This window comes from Gopherus evgoodei, chromosome 4, assembly GCF_007399415.2.
Source record: "Gopherus evgoodei ecotype Sinaloan lineage chromosome 4, rGopEvg1_v1.p, whole genome shotgun sequence".
Classification (NCBI taxonomy): Eukaryota; Metazoa; Chordata; order Testudines; family Testudinidae; genus Gopherus; species Gopherus evgoodei.
The window spans coordinates 154,866,185-154,883,573 of record NC_044325.1 but is presented as its reverse complement, the minus strand read 5'-3'; the positions used below and the strand labels follow the sequence as shown (position 1 = coordinate 154,883,573).

Sequence of the window (17,389 nt, the reverse complement as noted above, 5' to 3'; positions counted from 1 at the left end):
GCACAGGAGGCAGGGCCAAGTTATTTATCGACTGGCACAGATGGAGTCAGGGTTGGATTCTGATCTTCATGACTGCTCTGTAAATGAATCAGTCTCTGTGTCCTTTTGAAATCTAGCTACATGTTGTAAGTTGTTTTCATCTATCTATCTATCTATCTATCTATCTATCTATCTATCTATCTATCTATCTATCTATCTATCTATCTATCTATCTATCCCCACCCACTCACCATCTATCTATCTATCTATCTATCTATCTATCTATCTATCTATCTATCTATCTATCTATCTATCTATCTATCCCCACCCACTCACCATCTATCTATCTATCTATCTATCTATCTATCTATCTATCTATCTATCTATCTATCTATCTATCTATCTATCTATCTATCCCCTTGCATACAGAGGTTCCCAGTGCTGAGGGCTGGGACAGATTCCTGCCTGTGATCGAGGGTGATGGTTCTTCCCCACTATCTGTCCCCCTGCAGCAGAGGATCCTGATCTGAAGACCTGTCCTCGCCCTCCCTCTCGTTCCCCTGCCCTGCGGTGTTGGTGTCTGTTGTATTCTGGGACACCTTCCATCCAAACCGGGCCGCAAACCAGCTAGCCGCACCAGCCCCCAAAAAGCTAAACCCTCCCACCCCCACTCCAAAGGCCACTGCTTCCTCCACTGTCACCACAGCCGCAGCTACACCCACACCAACCCCCACACTGACAGCTGTGCCCACCACTGCAAGGACTCCCCCCCCAATGTACAGGCCCAATGATGCGGCCTTCCTTTTAAAGCGCTTCTTGTAGGTCAGCAGGAACTCGTCCATCTGACTGGGCAGCCCCTGCTGCAGCTCCTCCAGAGCCTCCTGTTTCTGGGGGTCCTCGCCCAGCAGCTCCCCCCGGCAGCGCTCTAGCAGCTCCTGACGTTTCCCCTCCAGGCGTTTCTGCATCTCCAGCGGCTTCACCCTCAGACAGCTCCTCATACTCTGGTGGTCACGGTCCTACCAGGAGAGGGGAGAGATCAGTCATGACGGATGGGCACTAGCGTTACCCAGCCACAGGGGGCATCATCGCTTCACACACCTGCAGCCCCTTCAAACCCGACTCACAGCCCCCTGCTATCCCAGCCCTGCCCCCCGCAGCTCTGCCAGTGCCCCTTATCCCCGACCTGCAGTCCCTCTGCGCTCACCAGCTCCTGCACAAATTGTTCGTAGTCCCTCCTGGTGTCTTCTGCTGCTCTCTTGTTTACCTCCATCTTCTGTGGGGGAAGAGGGGACAGGGTGGGGATTAGTATGGGACCATCAGTGAACTCAGAGCCCCCTCCCCCACACTCACCACCTCCTCCCTATTCTTCCAGGACCGTGCTCCCTGCTGTGACCTCCCTACTGCCCCCCTGAATCCCCACATTCCGCCAGAACCAGGTGGCAGCCCCTCAGGCTAATGGTCATGGCCACATTGCTGCTACCTCAGTGGATGGGGCTCGTTCTCTGGCGGGGCCCTGAAGGTCCCCTTATCTCTTGAGGACTGAGGGGTGGGGAGCCCTAATCAGGACATTTGGGGGAGCTGTTGTGGTGCCCCCTTCTGGCCTAGTGCAATCAGCCAATTGCGGGTGGACCTGGGGTGAGAATGAACTGAAAACTGTCGGACTGGGATTTGGGGGTTTCTAACCTCCCTAACCCCTTTGTATTGTTTTCAGATCAGTGGGGAAATGAGAGGAATACACCCCAATTTTGTCCCCTCTACACACACACGCTGTACCAGGGGAGGAGAAAATCATTTAAAAAACTCGCAAAATATGAGAATAATTTTTTCTCCCTCTTATTGAGAATGAAAACCAATGAAACTTGTGACCGAAGGATGCAGGGGGAGGCTCAGAGCACAGGATCCAAGGCACAGTTATTTATCGACTGACGTCGATGGGGTCAGGGCTGGATTCTGATCTCGGTGACTCTGCTGTAAATCAGTCAAGCTGTGTCCTCTTGAAATCCAGCTCCCTGTTGTAAGTTGTTTTCATCTATTCCCATAAACCAATCTATCTATCTATCTATCTATCTATCTATCTATCTATCTATCTATCTATCTATCTATCTATCTATCCCCTTGCATATAGAGGTTCCCAATGCTGGGGACTGGGACAGAGTCTTCCGTGGGGTGGGGTGTGATGGTTCTTTCCCACTATGTGTCCCCCTGCAGGAGAGGCTTCTGATTTGAATGTCCTGCCCCACTTTCCCCCTTGTCCCCTGCCCAGGGGTGTTGGTGCCTGTCATATTCCAGGCCCCCTTCCACCCAAACCTGGCCCCAACCCACCTACCGACAGCCCCCTGGATCAGGCCAAACCCCCTTGCCCTCACCCCAATGGCCACTGCTTCCTCCACAGGCATCACAGCCACAGCTACACCTGTACTGATGCCCACCCCGATACCTGCGCTACCCACTGCCAGGACATCCCCTCCCCCTGCCATGGCCAGGTCCAACCACACGGCCTTCTTCACTTTAAAGCGCTCCTTGTAGACTAGCAGGAACTTGTCCATCTGCCTGTCCAGCTCCTGCTTCAGCTCCTTCAGGGCCTCCTGTTTCTGTGGGTCCTTGCCCCGCAGCTCCCCCCAGCAGTGCTCCAGCAGCTCCTGACGTTTCCCCTCCAGGCGTTTCTGCATCTCCAGCGGCTTCACCCTCAGACAGCTCCTCATACTCTGGTGGTCACGGTCCTACCAGGAGGGGGGAGAGATCAGTCATGACGGATGGGCACTAGCGTTACCCAGCCACAGGGGGCATCATCGCTTCACACACCTGCAGCCCCTTCAAACCCGACTCACAGCCCCCTGCTATCCCAGCCCTGCCCCCCGCAGCTCTGCCGGTGCCCCTCATTCCTGACCTGCAACCTCCTGCTACCTCAGCCCTGGTTCCCCTAGCTCTGACGATGCCCCTTAACCCTGACCCGCAGCCCCCCTGCACTCACCAGCTCCTGCACAAATTGTTTATATTCCCTCCTGACAGCCTCTACTGCTCTGCTGTTTAACTCCTGTCTTATTGCTGCAAACTCCTCGGCCATCTGTGGGGGGAGAGGGGAGAGGGCTGGGGTGGGACGGGACCATCTCTGACCTAGGAGCGTGCCCTTCACCCCACTCACCACCTCCTCCCCATTCCTCCAGGGCCCTGCTCACTGCTCAAGTATCAGAGGGGTAGCCGTGTTAGTCTGGATCTGTAAAAGCAGCTAAGAATCCTGTGGCACCTTATAGACTAACAGACATTTTGGAGCATGAGGTTTCGTGGGTGAATACTTGCATCTGATGAAGTGGGTATTCACCCACGAAAGCTCATGCTCCAAAAGGATTCTTTGCTGCTTTTACTGCTCACTGTTGTCACCTCCCCACTGGCCCCCCAACCTCCCACATTTCCCCTGAGCCACGGGGCAGCCCCCCCAGTGACCCCACAACCGTGGCCAGATTGTCGCTACCCTAGTGGAGGGGGCTGGTTCTCTGGCAGTGCTCCCTGGGAGCCCCGATAAGGACATTTGGTGGAGCTGTTGTGGTGCCCTCTCCTGGCCAGGGCCGGCTCCAGGCACCAGCATCTCAAGCATGTGCCTGGGGCGGCACTTCTCAAAGGGTGGCATTCCAGCCCTTTGGGGGCGGCACCTTTGGTGGCAGCGCTCCGGCTTTTTTTGTTGTGTTTTTTGCTTGGGGCGGCAAAAAACCCAAGAGCTGGCCCAGCTCCTCACCTAGTGCGATTGGCCAATGGCAGGAAAACCTGGGGTTGGGGTCAATAGAACCAGCTCCTCCCCCTACACCATCCAGGTGGGAAAGAGAAAGGTGGGAGAGGGATGACCTGGTACCTTCATGGGGGAGGAGAAGTCGTAGTGTTTGGTCTTCAAGTATCGAGAGACGTCCTGTAGGGAATAACGCCCGGGGGAGCTGGGATCAGGGACAGCTCAGCCTGCTCCTTGGTGAGCACCCCACCCCGCTCCTCCAGCACAGCGCCCCCTACTGTGTCCCTCTCCCTACTCCCTGAAGCACAGCGCCCCCTACTGGTCCCCCTACCACCGCCTCCTTCATGGCACCCCCTGTTGAGCCCCACAACCTGCAGCATGGCACCCATTTCTGAGTCTCCGCTAATCTCCTTGTGGCCCCTTTTGCTGTCTCCCATCCAGCGCCTCCCCCACTCCCCACTTCAGCAGACCCCACTCTCCCACCTTGATCCTGGCAGCCAGCTGAGTCCCTGTCAGCACCTGCCCAGCTCGGTCCTTCCGGATGTGTGTCCCTGCTGAGTGCATCACACTGGTGATGTAATCACAGAGGTACTGCTGGAATTTCTTGTCCATGTCTGCAGGGGGAAAAAGAACCAGGAAGGACCCAGGCATCTGGGATATGACACAAGTTAAATGGGGGATGTGAGAGCTTATTTGTGAAAACAGGAAATGTGATCCCATCTCTGGGCAACAGCAGCTTAGGACTCCTCCCCCACACTGCTTGGGGGGAAATGGGGGTGCAGTGGGGGGGGCTAGGAAGCTCTGGGGAGGGGAGTTAGCAGTCTCCACTAGTGATGCAGGGGGAGCCTTGAAGGCCTCAAATGGGGGGAACCAGCAGCATCCCCCCAGGAGCCCAGGGCAAAGAAGTGTCCCCTCAGGTGGGGACCTCCCCTCCTGCACTGGTGCCGAGATTGAGTTAGCACCTCTGTGCAGGGGGCAGGACAGTCAATTCTAAGCCTGGGGGGATGAGCCGGTCACTGGGATTTTGGGGTGGGGGCAGCACAGGATGGGGTGGGGGCTGGGGGAGCAGTGCAGGGGGTGAGAGGGGAGAAGATGGGGGTCTCTTACCACTTGGCATCCCTACGCTGCAGCTGGTGAACCCAGTGCCAGGGTGGGGCAGTAGGTAACACCGGGTGCCGCTCGCCCTCAGGGCTCCCAACACCAGGGGCTGCTCAGCAGAGGCCTCCAGGTGCTGCGGGAGTCAAAGTGACATTTGCTGCCATTAGCGAGAAATCTGACCTGCCATGGAAACATTCAGCTCCACCCCAACTCCGGCGTTCGCTGTTCCCATGTACACATATGGTGCCCAGCTCTGATCATTACCTGTGATTTTTCTCTGAGAAACTCCTGCCCCCCATCCAAGCCGTAGGATCCGGACAGCTGCCAATCTCGCACCAACAGGTCCAGACGCTGCAGCAGAGAGCACAGGAGAAGGGTCAGGCTGGGGCTGGGGGCACAGAGAGGAGACCAGAGCTGGAGGCAGCCGCCAAACCCAGCCACTGACACCAAGACCCTGGGCATGATGCGGGCGTGGAGGGAGAATAATGGAGTCAAGGGCTGGCTGTTTGCTCTGGGTTTGTCCAGTGCCTGGCACACTGCAGTCTGGGTCTAGGACAGGGTTTCTGAGGTGCTCTGGCAATAGAGGCAGTGACTGGTAAGAATAAGACTGGGTGATGGGAGGGGAACCAGCATTGAACCACTATGTCTGGGGGGTGGGTGGGAAATGAGGACTCACCTGAAATGAGTGCAGATTGCAGGTCTCGCCAACCTCCTTTGCAACATTAATAAATATCTGAGATGCAGAGAGAGAGAGACAAAGAAAACGTTTTCCGTTTTGAGCAAAACATCTCCCCACAGGTGACGAACGGTGACCAACCTAGATTGATGGCTCAAAATAAACGAGTGGAAGAAACGCCACAGAAACGAGCCAAAACCTGAACGTTAAGTGAAAACTGATCACTGAAAAGAGAAAACAGATAAAATGAGAGAAACGTAGTTTCAAACACAATAACTCAGAACGAGTAATCTCAGATATAAAAACAATAATTGAACTCAGAAAAACCAATTGGTGGTTCTAGAAAAGCAGCCATCGAAGATACAGAAAGCCAATATTCAAACTCAGCAAGCCAATGATCAAAGTAACAAAAGAAATAATCAGAAGCAGAAAATTAGTCATTGAAATCAGAAAACCAGTTACTGAAACCAGAAAAGCAGTGAAAGAAATCAACCACTTAGTTAAATTAGCAAACTAATAATTAATGTCAGAAAACCAGCAATTATATTAAGATCTGAAACCAATGTCTAAAAACCATTTTTAAAAAAAGTATTTGGAGCCAAGATAACCAATAGTCAAAGAGTTAAAGCCAGCAATGGATGTCAGAAAACCAGATATCAAAGTCAAAAACCAAAAGTCAAAGCCAGAAAAATAGTAATTAGCATCAGAAAACCAACAACTGAATGCAGAGGTCCAGTAATCAAAGCCAGTAAAGTAGTAAATGAAGTCAACCAATAGCCAAAACAGAAAACCAGTATCTGAAGTACAAAAACCAGGCATCAAGGTCACAAAACTAAGTCAAAGTTAGAAAATGATTAATCTAAGGCAGAAAATGAATAGAAAAAAGAAGCAAAAAATTAATAGCAGAATTAAAAAAAAATTTAAATACCCCAACTTTTGGAAGAAAATTAAAAACTGATAAGTACAGAGACACTAATAAGTGAAGCCTAGTAAACAAACCCTGAAATTTTGTGATGAATAAACAAAAGCAGAAAATTGATAAGGAACATCCCCAAACCGATGAGAAGATTAAAATCTGACAATCGAGGAACGAAACTCAATACACAAAATATGTAATGCGATAACTAAAGTCACAAAACTGACAACCATGGACCAAAACATGAAAAATGAGAACTGACAACTGAAGACTGAAAGTCGAAGACCGGAACCTGAGAAACGAGTGGAAACTAAAAACATGCAGCAAGAAATCCAAGAAACGCCAACATTGGGCTGTTCTTTGAAAGTGGAAATTTGCACGAAAAGATTCTGATTTTCTCAGCATTCCATTTTTCAAAAAAATTTTTATTTTCTATTTCCCCCACTGTCACTATCAAACCAACTGGCAACTAATGGTCGGTACTAAATAACGAACAGCTGACAGCCAACAGTGACTGTCAAATAACCAATAACTGGCAGCTATTAATGAATATATCAAAACCAATTATAGATGTTATAGATTGGCCGAGCGAAGTAAAAGGCCCAACACACAACTCAACGGAATGCCTGTCTGTATCGTGATAACTTTTTGAGACCACATCTGATTAATTCCCAAATTACAGGGGGCGCACTAGGCATCTGTGGGAAGAACCTCAATGATTTGGAGGGAAATTGGAAAAACAGAAAAGCCCAATTTCCATTTAGATTTGGTGACTAGCATCAGAAGCCAATAAGCCAACCACTCTGGGGTGCTGAGCAGGGAGAATAGGGGGCACATAGACCCCTGGCACTGAGGGAGGTGGACTAGGGGCACACAGACCCCTGGCATATGGGTGAGGCAATGGAGGCCACAGAGCACCTGACATGGAGGGAAGAGGAATAGGGCACACAGGGCCCATGGCAGGAGGGCAGTGGGAGTGGTGCACATAGAGGTAGGACTGGGGGATGGGACATAAGGTCAGGATTAGGACTGGTTGGAAAGATTCCAATGGAACATTTTTCCCATCACAAACCGTTCGCTAACGCAGAGCGATGTGGGTTGCCCAGGGCTGGCTCCTGCCCCTCCAGGCTCAGTGTCTGGGCACAGGGCAGGTGTAGGTGGCTCCTGCCCCATATGGGGCAAAGGCAGAATGCTGGGCTGGGTGCCACGGGCATACTGGGGCATTGGTCCCAGAGGGCCGAGATACGGTTGGGTGGGCGTTTCCCTTAACTCTGTTGGTCCCGTCTTGGCTGAATGCAACAGTCTGGCTGGGCACACGCTGCCCCATCTCCTCAAAAAAGCCCTGCTAGAATTGGGTCAGTTGTGAGAAATGCTGATTTGGGGGGGGTGTTTATCTTGGAAACCGTTTGCTCCACCTGCCCCAGCTCTGGGTCACCAAACCCACCACGCGCTGCCACGAGACTCTCCAACCCTCCCGGCAATCTGAGTCTTCAGGCACATTTCAGATCATTAGGAGACTTGACGGACACAGAAATCTCTTTTCCCCAGGATCCCCAGCAGAGCCGGCGCCCAGCTTTAAAAACGAAGGCCCCGCTGCTCTGCGGGGCTTGGGTCAGCCCCCTCGGCTGCTGCCTGGGCCATCCACAGGGCCTCTAGGACTTTCTAACTGTCTAAAATATCCCCAAAGAGTCTAGACTGCCCCCCTCCAATCCTCACACCACCAGGATTCCTGGGTCCTCCACAGTGGGGACATGGCTGAGAGGTCAGTGTCAGTACAGCCGTGTGTATCCCCTGCCACACCCACCTCCAAATAATCTGCCTCCGTGCGGGTAAACATGTTGGAAATGTTAAAAATCTAGAAACATAATGAGGAGAAAAGGTGAGTTCCCCCAGCTGAGTACCCCCACTGCACACAGAACAATGTGCCCTCCTGAACCTCCACCCACTCCCTGCTCCCCAGCACCTCCCTGAACCCCTGCTCACTCCCTCCTCCCCCAGCACCCCCCTGAGCTCCCACCCACTCCCTGCTCCCCAGCACCCCCTGCTGAGCCCCCGCTCATTCCCTGCTCCCCAGCATGCCCTACTGTGCCCCCACCCACTCCCTACTCCCAGTACCCCCACCCACTCCCTGCAGCACGGCTCCCCCACCCAGTAGGAGCTGAGCAATATGCTGAACACGGAGAGCCTGATGCTGGTCTCCATGTGGCGCTCCAGGTCCAGGGAGCCCTCGGTGTCCACCAGGAACACGGCCACCTGCAGAGACAGACACACGGACAGATCCACCGGCCACAGTGACAGGTGCCCTGCGCTGACGCCACCCTCGGCCCTGCCCAGCCCTGGCACCTCCGCTGCCCAGCTCCCTGGGGCCTGCCCTGGGCACGCTGGCTGGGGACGGGTCCTGGGGGAGGAGGATCAGGCTGTGAATACCCCCCACCCCCAACCACTGTGTGTCTGTAGGGAGCCCCAGGGCTGGGACCCCCTTGCTCAGCAGTCCTCTGCCCTCTCTTCCAGCCCCTCCAGTCCCTCTGCCCCCTCACAGGACTTTACCCACAGACTCCCCCATTCCCCTCCCCTCTCCCCCACCACTCCAGCCCCCCTACCCCCCTTAGAATCTTCCCCCCACACCACCCTCATTCCCCGCCCCTACTGCCCCATCCCCCATTCCCCTGCCTACCCCCTTGCCCCACTCACCCTCCTCCCCTGGGCCTGGACCCAGAGGGGCTGGTCCCACATCCACACCCCCCTTGTCACAGTTGCTGTCCCATTGCGACACTCAAATCCCACCAGGGCCTGGTCCTCTTGGCCCATCCATGATGCATCCTCAGCCTCCTGTAGGGGGCGACCAAGGCAACGTCAGGAGGGAACGGGGTTGGGTCTGGGGTACTGAGGGGGCAGGGGGTGGGACACTGGGGGAGGGGGCAGGCTACTGAGGTCATGGGGTGGGGCCATGGCTGGAAGGTGGGGCCTGTGGTGCAGGGGGAAGGGCCATGGCTGGAGGGTGGAGCCTGTGGTGCAGGGGGAGGGGCCATGGCTGGAGGGTGGGGCTTGTGGTGCAGGGGGAGGGGCTATGGATGGAGAGTGGGGTCTGTGGTGCAGGAGGAGGGGCCATGGCTGGAGGGTGGAGCCTGTGGTGCAGGGGGAGGGGCCATGGCTGGAGGGTGGGGCTTGTGGTGCAGGGGGAGGGGCTATGGATGGAGAGTGGGGTCTGTGGTGCAGGAGGAGGGGCCATGGCTGGAGGGTGGAGTCTGTGGTGCAGGGGGAGGGGCTATGGCTGGAGAGTGGGGTCTGTGGTGCAGGAGGAGGGGCCATGGCTGGAGGGTGGAGCCTGTGGTGCAGGGGGAGGGGCCATGGCTGGAGGGTGGGGCTTGTGGTGCAGGGGGAGGGGCTATGGATGGAGAGTGGGGTCTGTGGTGCAGGAGGAGGGGCCATGGCTGGAGGGTGGAGTCTGTGGTGCAGGGGGAGGGGCTATGGCTGGAGGGTGGGGTCTGTGGTGCAGGGGGAGGGGCCATGGCTGGAGGGTGGGGTCTGTGGTGCAGGGGGAGGGGCTATGGATGAAGGGTGGGGTCTGTGGCACAGGGGGAGAGGCCATGGCTGCAGGGTGGTGCCTCAGTTGCTCTGCCCTGGGCCTGGTACAGGGGGAAGGCCCTGGCTGGGGAGACAGGACCTTTGCTGTAGGGAGAAAGGCCCGAGGTGGATGGGGGGGCTTGCTGGGGTGGGTGGGGTTTGTGTTGTGTTGGTCCATCTGGGGTGGGTCGGGTCCATGGCTCAGTGGGTGGGGTCATAGCTGGGGCTCCCGTCCCCACTCACTGGGCGCTGGAGCCGGCGCAGCAGGTAGTTCATCAGGAAGTATTTGCCCCGGCGCTGCTCTCCGATGATGGACACCAGGCAAACGGGGGAATTCCCCACCCCACCCTGCTCCAGGCAGCGGCTCAGAGCCTCCTCGTCCAGGATCAGGCCCCCTTCCTCGTCCAGACGCACCAGCTGCACCGGGCGCCCCGGCTCTGGCAGACTCCTCGGCCCCTGCTGCAGGGAGACAGCAGAGCTGGGACCCCGCCCCTAAGCCAGCCAGTTCCCCCCTTTGGATGAGAGCCCCGTGCCCAATTTCCACCCCCCTGAGCCAGCCAATCCTCTGCCCTGGGCCAGTGGGAGTCTGGCCTCTTTCCCCTTATCTGGCCTGTCTGGTCTCACCAGCTCCATCTCTTCCTGCAGGGGCTCTGTGATTTTCTCCACCAGGGCTCTCAGACGCGTGTCTGGGGTCATCCTGTCCCTGGAGCAGGGAGCCCGGCATTCAGGGCACTGGTAGCCCTGGGCTGAGACCTCACGCCAGTGAGCCACGAGGCAGCCCCGGCAGAAGTTGTGGCTGCACTCGATGGAGACAGGGTCCTCCAAGACATCCAGGCAGATGGAGCAGGTGACGTCCTCCTGGAGTCGCTCCATCGCCCTGGAGCTCATTGAGAGTGGGGACCCGGTGGGTGAGAAGTGGTACTCAGGAGCAGAAGGGCTCTGATAACAGCTGATCTCTAGTCCAGGTGGGCCCCTTCCTGACAGCAGGAGTCTGGAATGGGGAGTTGTGTGTGGAAGAGAGAGAACATGGGAATATTTCTGTGAACAAGCTGTGTGACTCGGTTTACCTGCACATTTTGTGTCCCTGTCCCCAGGATGGCACCAGAGCGAGAAGACGGATTCCAAGAAGCCATGGCAGAGACTGGTAGATTCCCAGGCCAGGAGGGACCAAGGCTCAGCTCCTGGATAACACAAGCCAGAGAACTGTCCCCAGTTAATTCCTGTTTGAATGAGAGCAGATCTAGTAACACATCCCACCTTGAGGGAGAATCCACCACGTGCCTTGGTACATTGTTCCCTTGGTTAATTCCCCTTCCTGGTAAACAGAGACATCTTCTTCGCAGGTTAAATGTCTCCGGCTTCAACTTCCAGCCAATGGATCACATTAGAGCTTTCTCTGCTGGCCTGAAGAGCCCTTTATTAAATATTTGATCCCCACATAGGTGCTTCTAGACTGGGGTCAAGTCACCCCTGGAGCATCTCTTTGTTAAGCTAAACAGCTTGCGCTGCTGGGGTCTCTCACTCCAGGCCACATGTTCTAACTCTTTAATCATTTATGTGGATCTTCTCTGATCCTTCTCCATTATATTCACATCTTTCCTGAACTGAGGATGCCAGAACTGGACCCAGGATTCCAGCAGCGGTTGCACCAGGGCCAAGTCCAGAGGGAAAATAACCTCTCTGCTCCTGCTGGCAATTCCCCTGTTTATGCATCCTTATGTAAGGTGACTGTTGCCCCCTTACAACCAGTCAGTGGGGGTGTTTTGGTTGCTTGCTCCCAGCACTAAAAGGGGAGGGATTGATGGGAAATCAGGACACTGAGACTGACAGTCCCCAGGGGCAATGGGGAGAGGCCAATGCTCTAGGTCAGCCTGATTGACAGGGAAGGAGGTTAATCAAGGAGACAGAAGGCCAGGGTGGGTCCCGTTCTCCATGTGAGCTGGAATTGTCTGAGTCAGAAAGAGTGGGGCCAAGCTAAGCAGAAAGCAGGGGCCCAAGCAGAGCCGGGCCCAGATCCAGAGGGGCCAGAGCTGCAGCCATAGAGCGAGAGACATGGTCCAGGGAGAGCAGATCCTGTGCTGGGAGCAGAGCTACAGCCGCAAGCCAGAGATGCAGCCCAGGGAGAGCAGATCCTGTGCTGGGAGCAGAACTGCAGCCACAGAGCCAAAGGCCTTGGTTACACTGGCGTTTTACAGCGCTGCAACTTTCTCGCTCAAGGATGTGAAAAAAACACCCCCCTGAGCGCTGCAAGATACAGCGCTGTAAAGCGCCAGTGTAAACAGTGCTGCAGCTAAACCCCATGAGGAGGTGGTTTACGTGCAGCGCTGGGAGAGCTCTCTCCCAGCCCTGGTGCTGCGACCTGCGGCAGCGCTTTGAAGTTTCAAGTGTAGCCATACCCAGAGGCACAGCCCAGGGAGAGCAGATCCTGTGCTGGGAGCAGAGCTGCAGCCATAGAGCCAGTTGTGGTGAGCAACTGGGGCTAGCCAAAAGGGGGACCTTGGGCAAAGGGCCCAGTGCAGAAAGACATCCCCAGCCAAGGGTCCTTTCAGGCCAGACTGGGAGGGGGCTCTTAACCCTATGGGAGGCTGATGCTGGGAAGAAGGGTCCCACCACCCAAAGCCTGGAGGTGTGTGGCCACCACCAGAGCAAGTGTCCAACCCGCAGCATCCCTGCAACACAGCCAGGGCCTGAGACGGAGGCCTGGGACCTACAAGGAACAGACTGTGAACTGCCTGGACGTTCCAGAGACACTGTCTGTGATGTTCCCTGCCACAGAGCGGGTTAATGTGTTTTCCTTTAACCTTTCCCATTTTTCTTTATTCTTTTTTAAAATTAATTGTTAATTAAACAACTTGTATTTGCTTTAAATTGTATGATGTGATCAGTGGGTCAGAGTGGTGCCCAGTGTGGAGAGAGCACCCTGGAGTGGGGATGCCCTAGCCCCTGTCCTAGGTGACCACAGCAGGATTGGGGGTTGAGCCCCCAAGGAATCCTGGGCCCAGCCTTGTTGGGGTTACGAGGACTCTGCCGGACAGGAGAGTGGAAGGGGAGTCCTCGAGGGCAGGGAGGCCTCTGGGTAAAGGAAGGGGGAGCAAGGACGCAGATCCTTTTGCTAGCCCACTTCACCGGGGTAGCACAGAAGCCAGGAAAACTCCCCACAATAGCGGGACCAGTCCCCTGCTTACACTTAACTCCTTTGGCCACAGTGCCACATGGGGGGCTGATGTCCAGCTGGTTATCCCCCATGACCCCCTGCACTCTGTCTGTGTCCCCGGAGAGACCCCTCAGCTCGGGGGCATGGCTAAGGCTCTTTGGTTGTATCACAGCACGTGTTGCTGGCTTCTGCCCAGCCTACCCTAGGGCTGGGCCTATTGGTGACACTGGGCTTTTCTCTGCTGTCAACAGCCTGGCTAACGCCATGTGCAAGCGGCTAATCACCAGCTGCGTCAATCCCAGCAGCGGCACAAGCCTCTAAGGGATCTGATCTTGGTTCAACATGCTGCCGAGAGCAGCTGGGGAGACACAGAGGCTGCTGGGTCCTGAGTCCAGGAAACACCAAGCTCAGCCTTAAAAGGTCATGCTCAGGGCGTAGCACAGAAATAGCTTCCTGCCTCTCGTGCAGCGAGCTGGGTACTGATTGGCTGAGCTTTCCTCCCTCTGCGGTAAGAGCAAATTCACCCTTTTGCCCTGGTAAAGCCTGGGGGTTGGATGGGGAAACTGAGGCACAGAAAGGGGATAAAACATGCCCTGTCCTAACTGCCCTCCCCCAGTGCTGTGCTCTGGTCCTGGAGCACGAAAGTCTTCTCTTTTTCTACTGGAGACTCTCCCCAGTTTCCCACCCTGGGATCCCTCCCAGCCACTAACATGCCCCCAAGGGGGTCTGCCTTACCCATTGAACCAGCAGTGATGTCTCCTGACCGAGCACCAGGGCCAACCAATTTGTGTTTTCATCCTAAGTGGATATTTTCCCCCCAAAATAGCAAATGGGAATTTGTTTCCCTCCATCTTTGGACAGAATCGATCAGGTTTTCATTACAGAGGAGCAGCCAGATTCACAGGACAGTTGGGGTTTTCCTGCAATCCCCAGCTGCTGGAGGCAGGGGATTGCTGCGCTGTGTTAAACCAAAGCAATGCACACGCAGCCCCCATGTTTCTGGCTCGTGAATCTGGAGTGGGGGAGGGGAGCTGGAAAAGGGTCTCCAAAGACTGGCAAAAAATATAGAGAACCCCTATTTTTTGGAGGGAGGGAAGGAATATCTGAGTGGCCAGCTCGCCTTCCCTGGGTTAGCTTGTGCCTGTAAATGTCCTATCGCAGCTAAGGCAAGACAAGCCATATTCTGGGGGATTCCAGAGATCCACGGATTTGCCCGGGTTTCAGCTGGTTGAACTGGTCAGAGTTTGACAGTGTTTCAAATCATGCCGTGAGCCAGAGCGGGGCAACACTGGGGGTACATTAGCTGCTGTCTGTGCCTGTCTCTCTGCTGCACAGATAGACTCATAGACTTTAAAGTCAGAAGGGACCATTATGATCATCTAGTCTGACCTCCTGCACAACGCAGGCCACAGAATCTGACCCACCCACTCCTGTAACAAACTCCTAACTTATGTCAAAGTTATTGAAGTCTCTAAATTGTAGTTTGAAGACCTCAAGCTGCAGAGAATCCTCCAGCAAATGACCCAGCTTGTTCACAGAAATATTCCCATGTTCACAGATCTGCTCTCTTTCAAACAGGAATTAACTGGGAACAATGTTACCATGCAGTGCGGTGGATTCTCCGTCAAGGTGGGATGTGTTTCTACGAGATCTGCTCTTGTTCAAACAGGAATTAACTGGGAGCAGTTCTCTGGCCTGTTATCCAGGAGCTCAGCCTTGGACCCTCCTGACCTGGGAATCAACCAGTCTCTGCCATGGATTTTTGGAATCCGTCTTCTTACTTTGGTGCTGCCCAGGGGACAGGGCCACGAAGTGGGCAGGTAAACTGAGTCACACAGCTTGTTCACAGAAATATTCCTTATGCTGCCAAGGAAGGCGAAAAACCTCCAGGGCCTCTGCCAATCTGCCCTGGAGGAAAATTCCTTCCTGACCCCAAATATGGCCATCAGCTAAACCCTGAGCATGTGGGCAAGACTCACCAGCCAGCACCCAGGAAAGAATTCTCTGCAGTAACTCAGATTCCATCCCATCCAACATCCCATCACAGACCACTGGGCATACTTATCTGCTGATAACCAAAGATCAATTGCCAAATTAATTGCCAAAATTAGGCCATCCCATCATACTATCCCCTCAGATGGCAAGGTTGAAACTCCCCTGCCCGGCAGGAACCCCAGAGGTGCCGGGCTCTGAACTGCTGAGCCCAGAGATGCCGGGCTCTGAACAGCTGAGGCCAGAGGTGCCGGGGCTCATCCTTGGGACAAATCAAGCACTGGATTGGCTAGTTTGGGACACTCTCTCTCTCTCTCTCTCTCTCTCTCTCTCTCTCTCACTTACCTGGCCAAATCTTCGCTTCTCTCCTTAGAGGCAAAAGTTTGTCTGATAAATGAAAGTGAAACTCATTTCTCTTATGCGCTTGTAGTCAGCAGCCCAACTGGTGGGGGCATGAAGGTGGGTGGAGCTGCCCTGCTGTTTGTAATTTTTTGTGTTGTCTGCCTATAGTTTTGTGTGTTCCCATGGGCTCTAAATCCAGAACAAACCGAGGTGACTCGAACTCGAGACTGTGGCCAGCAGAGCTGAACCCACAGAAATATGATTAACATTAAATAGAATAAAAGACGACACAGGTCACCCCTCCCCCCACCTCTCTCTTTCTGGGAAGGATGGTTTGGGGGTGTCTATTGACCCTGAGCCCAGGTCCTCCTGACATTGGCTAATCACAGTAGGCCAGGAGGGAGCACCAAAATATCCCCCCAAATATCCTGATCGGGGATCCCTGCCCCCAGCCCCTAACAGATAAGGGGACCTGCAGGAAGCCCTGCTGGAGAACCAGCCCCATCCACTAGGGTGGCAGCAATATGGCTATAGCTGTGGGGTCGAGGGGCTAGCCCCTGGCTCTGGGGAAATGTGGGGCAATCGTGGAGCAATGGGGAGGTGATAGCAGAGAGCAGGGTCCTGGAGGAATGGGGGGAGATGGTGGTGAGTTGGGAGGGGGAGTCCCAGTTCAGAGATGTGCCTGTCCCCACCCCTGCCGTGTCCCCTCTCCCCTCATGGATGGCTGAGATGTTTGCAGTGATAAAACTGCAGAGCATTAGAAGCTGCCAGGCAGGTATATGAACACTTTGTTGACCACAGAGGGGCTGGAGGTCGGGATTCAGGGCAGGGTGACCAGATGTCCCAATCTTATAGGGGCAGTGCTGATATTCGGGGCTTTGTGTTATAAAGTTGCCTAATACCCCCAACCCTCTCTCCTGATTTTTCACAGTTGCTGTCTGGTTACCCTAATTGAAGGGCACTGGTAGAGCAGTGGGGAGGAGCCCAGGGCTGCGATAACCAGGGTCTGTGGGTCAGGAATGAGGGGCACCGGCAGAGGTGTGGGGAACAGGGCTGGGATAGCAGGGGCTGTGGGTGTGTGAGGCAGCAGCGCCACCTGTGGCTGGGTTACGCTAGTGCCTGTCCCTAACAGCCGATCTCTTCCCATTCCCAGCAGGACCGTGGCCACCAGAGCATGTGCAGCTGTCTGACGGTGAAGCCCGCACAGATTCAGCCATGCCTGGAGGGGAAACACCAGGAGCTGCTGGGGAGAGCTGGGGGCAAGGACCCCCAGAAACAGGCAGCCCTCAAGGCACTGGAGCAGGAGCTGGAGGCAGTCTGGCCAGTTCCTGCTGGCCTCCGGGCAGCACTTCAAGAAGAGTTTGCACCTGGCTGCCACTGTGGTTGTGGTGCAGGAAGTGGTGGCCACCGGGATCAGTGCAGGGATGTTACCTGCACAAATTTCTCTGTCCCTCACATACTCTACAGGCACCCACGCTTACCCGTTCCTAGGGCTCCGGCTTAGACTTTATACTCTGTGGGTTTGCGGGGTCTTTTCCCAGTGAAAGAGCCTTACACAGTAATATCCTTCTTAACTGTTATGTAAAGCCTCCGCTCAAATGCAATTGTAAGATCTGTAACTTGTATCATTAAGTTCTGCAACCTTTTTGCAGACTTTGTAACTTCAGTTATTGTTAGCATAGCCTTTTAAGTTCTGTAACCTTTGCAAGCTCTGTGGCCTTTTCAGGTTGCCACTTGTATGAACTTCCAAGCTTTGTAATATCCCATCCCTCAGAGAGAGTGTGAACGAGGGAGTGTGAACAAGAGAGTGTATGTGGGATTGGGTGGAGAGGAACTGCAAGGAGCCAGGAGCCAGAAGCCAGGTGTGTCTGATATAATCTGCCCTGAGAAGGCAGTCATGAAGTGCTGAAAAGAAAAGAAGAACCTGGTATGCATGAAAGGAACTGGTCT

General features: G+C 54.7%; 1 protein-coding gene across 8 annotated transcripts; it reads right to left on the bottom strand.

Annotated features, from left to right (window-relative positions):
• Positions 1 to 322: 322 nt before the first annotated feature.
• On the bottom strand, positions 323 to 15,531 carry LOC115651104 (RING finger protein 112-like). Of its 8 annotated transcripts, none has more exons than XM_030561990.1 (15): positions 15,443 to 15,531; positions 10,576 to 10,942; positions 10,195 to 10,410; positions 9,079 to 9,216; positions 8,536 to 8,640; positions 8,192 to 8,242; positions 5,472 to 5,528; positions 5,060 to 5,146; positions 4,805 to 4,928; positions 4,181 to 4,311; positions 3,824 to 3,877; positions 2,951 to 3,043; positions 2,487 to 2,699; positions 1,184 to 1,252; positions 323 to 995 (listed from the first exon to the last, which is right to left on the bottom strand). In XM_030561990.1, the coding sequence occupies exons 2-15, from the start codon at positions 10,837 to 10,839 to the stop codon at positions 474 to 476; spliced, it is 2,124 nt and encodes a 707-aa protein (XP_030417850.1). In that variant the 5' UTR covers positions 10,840 to 10,942; positions 15,443 to 15,531; the 3' UTR covers positions 323 to 473. The 8 variants fall into 8 exon arrangements, with proteins under 8 accessions (XP_030417850.1, XP_030417854.1, XP_030417851.1 ...); XM_030561994.1 differs by lacking the exon at positions 10,576 to 10,942 and adding an exon at positions 11,019 to 11,132 and having other exon boundaries at positions 15,443 to 15,490; XM_030561991.1 differs by lacking the exon at positions 15,443 to 15,531 and adding an exon at positions 15,085 to 15,125.
• Between the last annotated feature and the right edge of the window lie 1,858 nt (positions 15,532 to 17,389).

What these genes read in the sequence shown, in the direction of transcription:
- LOC115651104 (XM_030561988.1), bottom strand. An exon ending in TGCGCCGGCTCCAGCGCCCA is followed by an intron (nt 9,217 to 10,194) that starts GTGAGTGGGGAC and finishes CGCCCCCTACAG; the next exon opens with GAGGCTGAGGATGCATCATG. An exon ending in GCAATCTGCACTCATTTCAG is followed by an intron (nt 5,147 to 5,471) that starts GTGAGTCCTCAT and finishes TCTCTGCTGCAG; the next exon opens with CGTCTGGACCTGTTGGTGCG.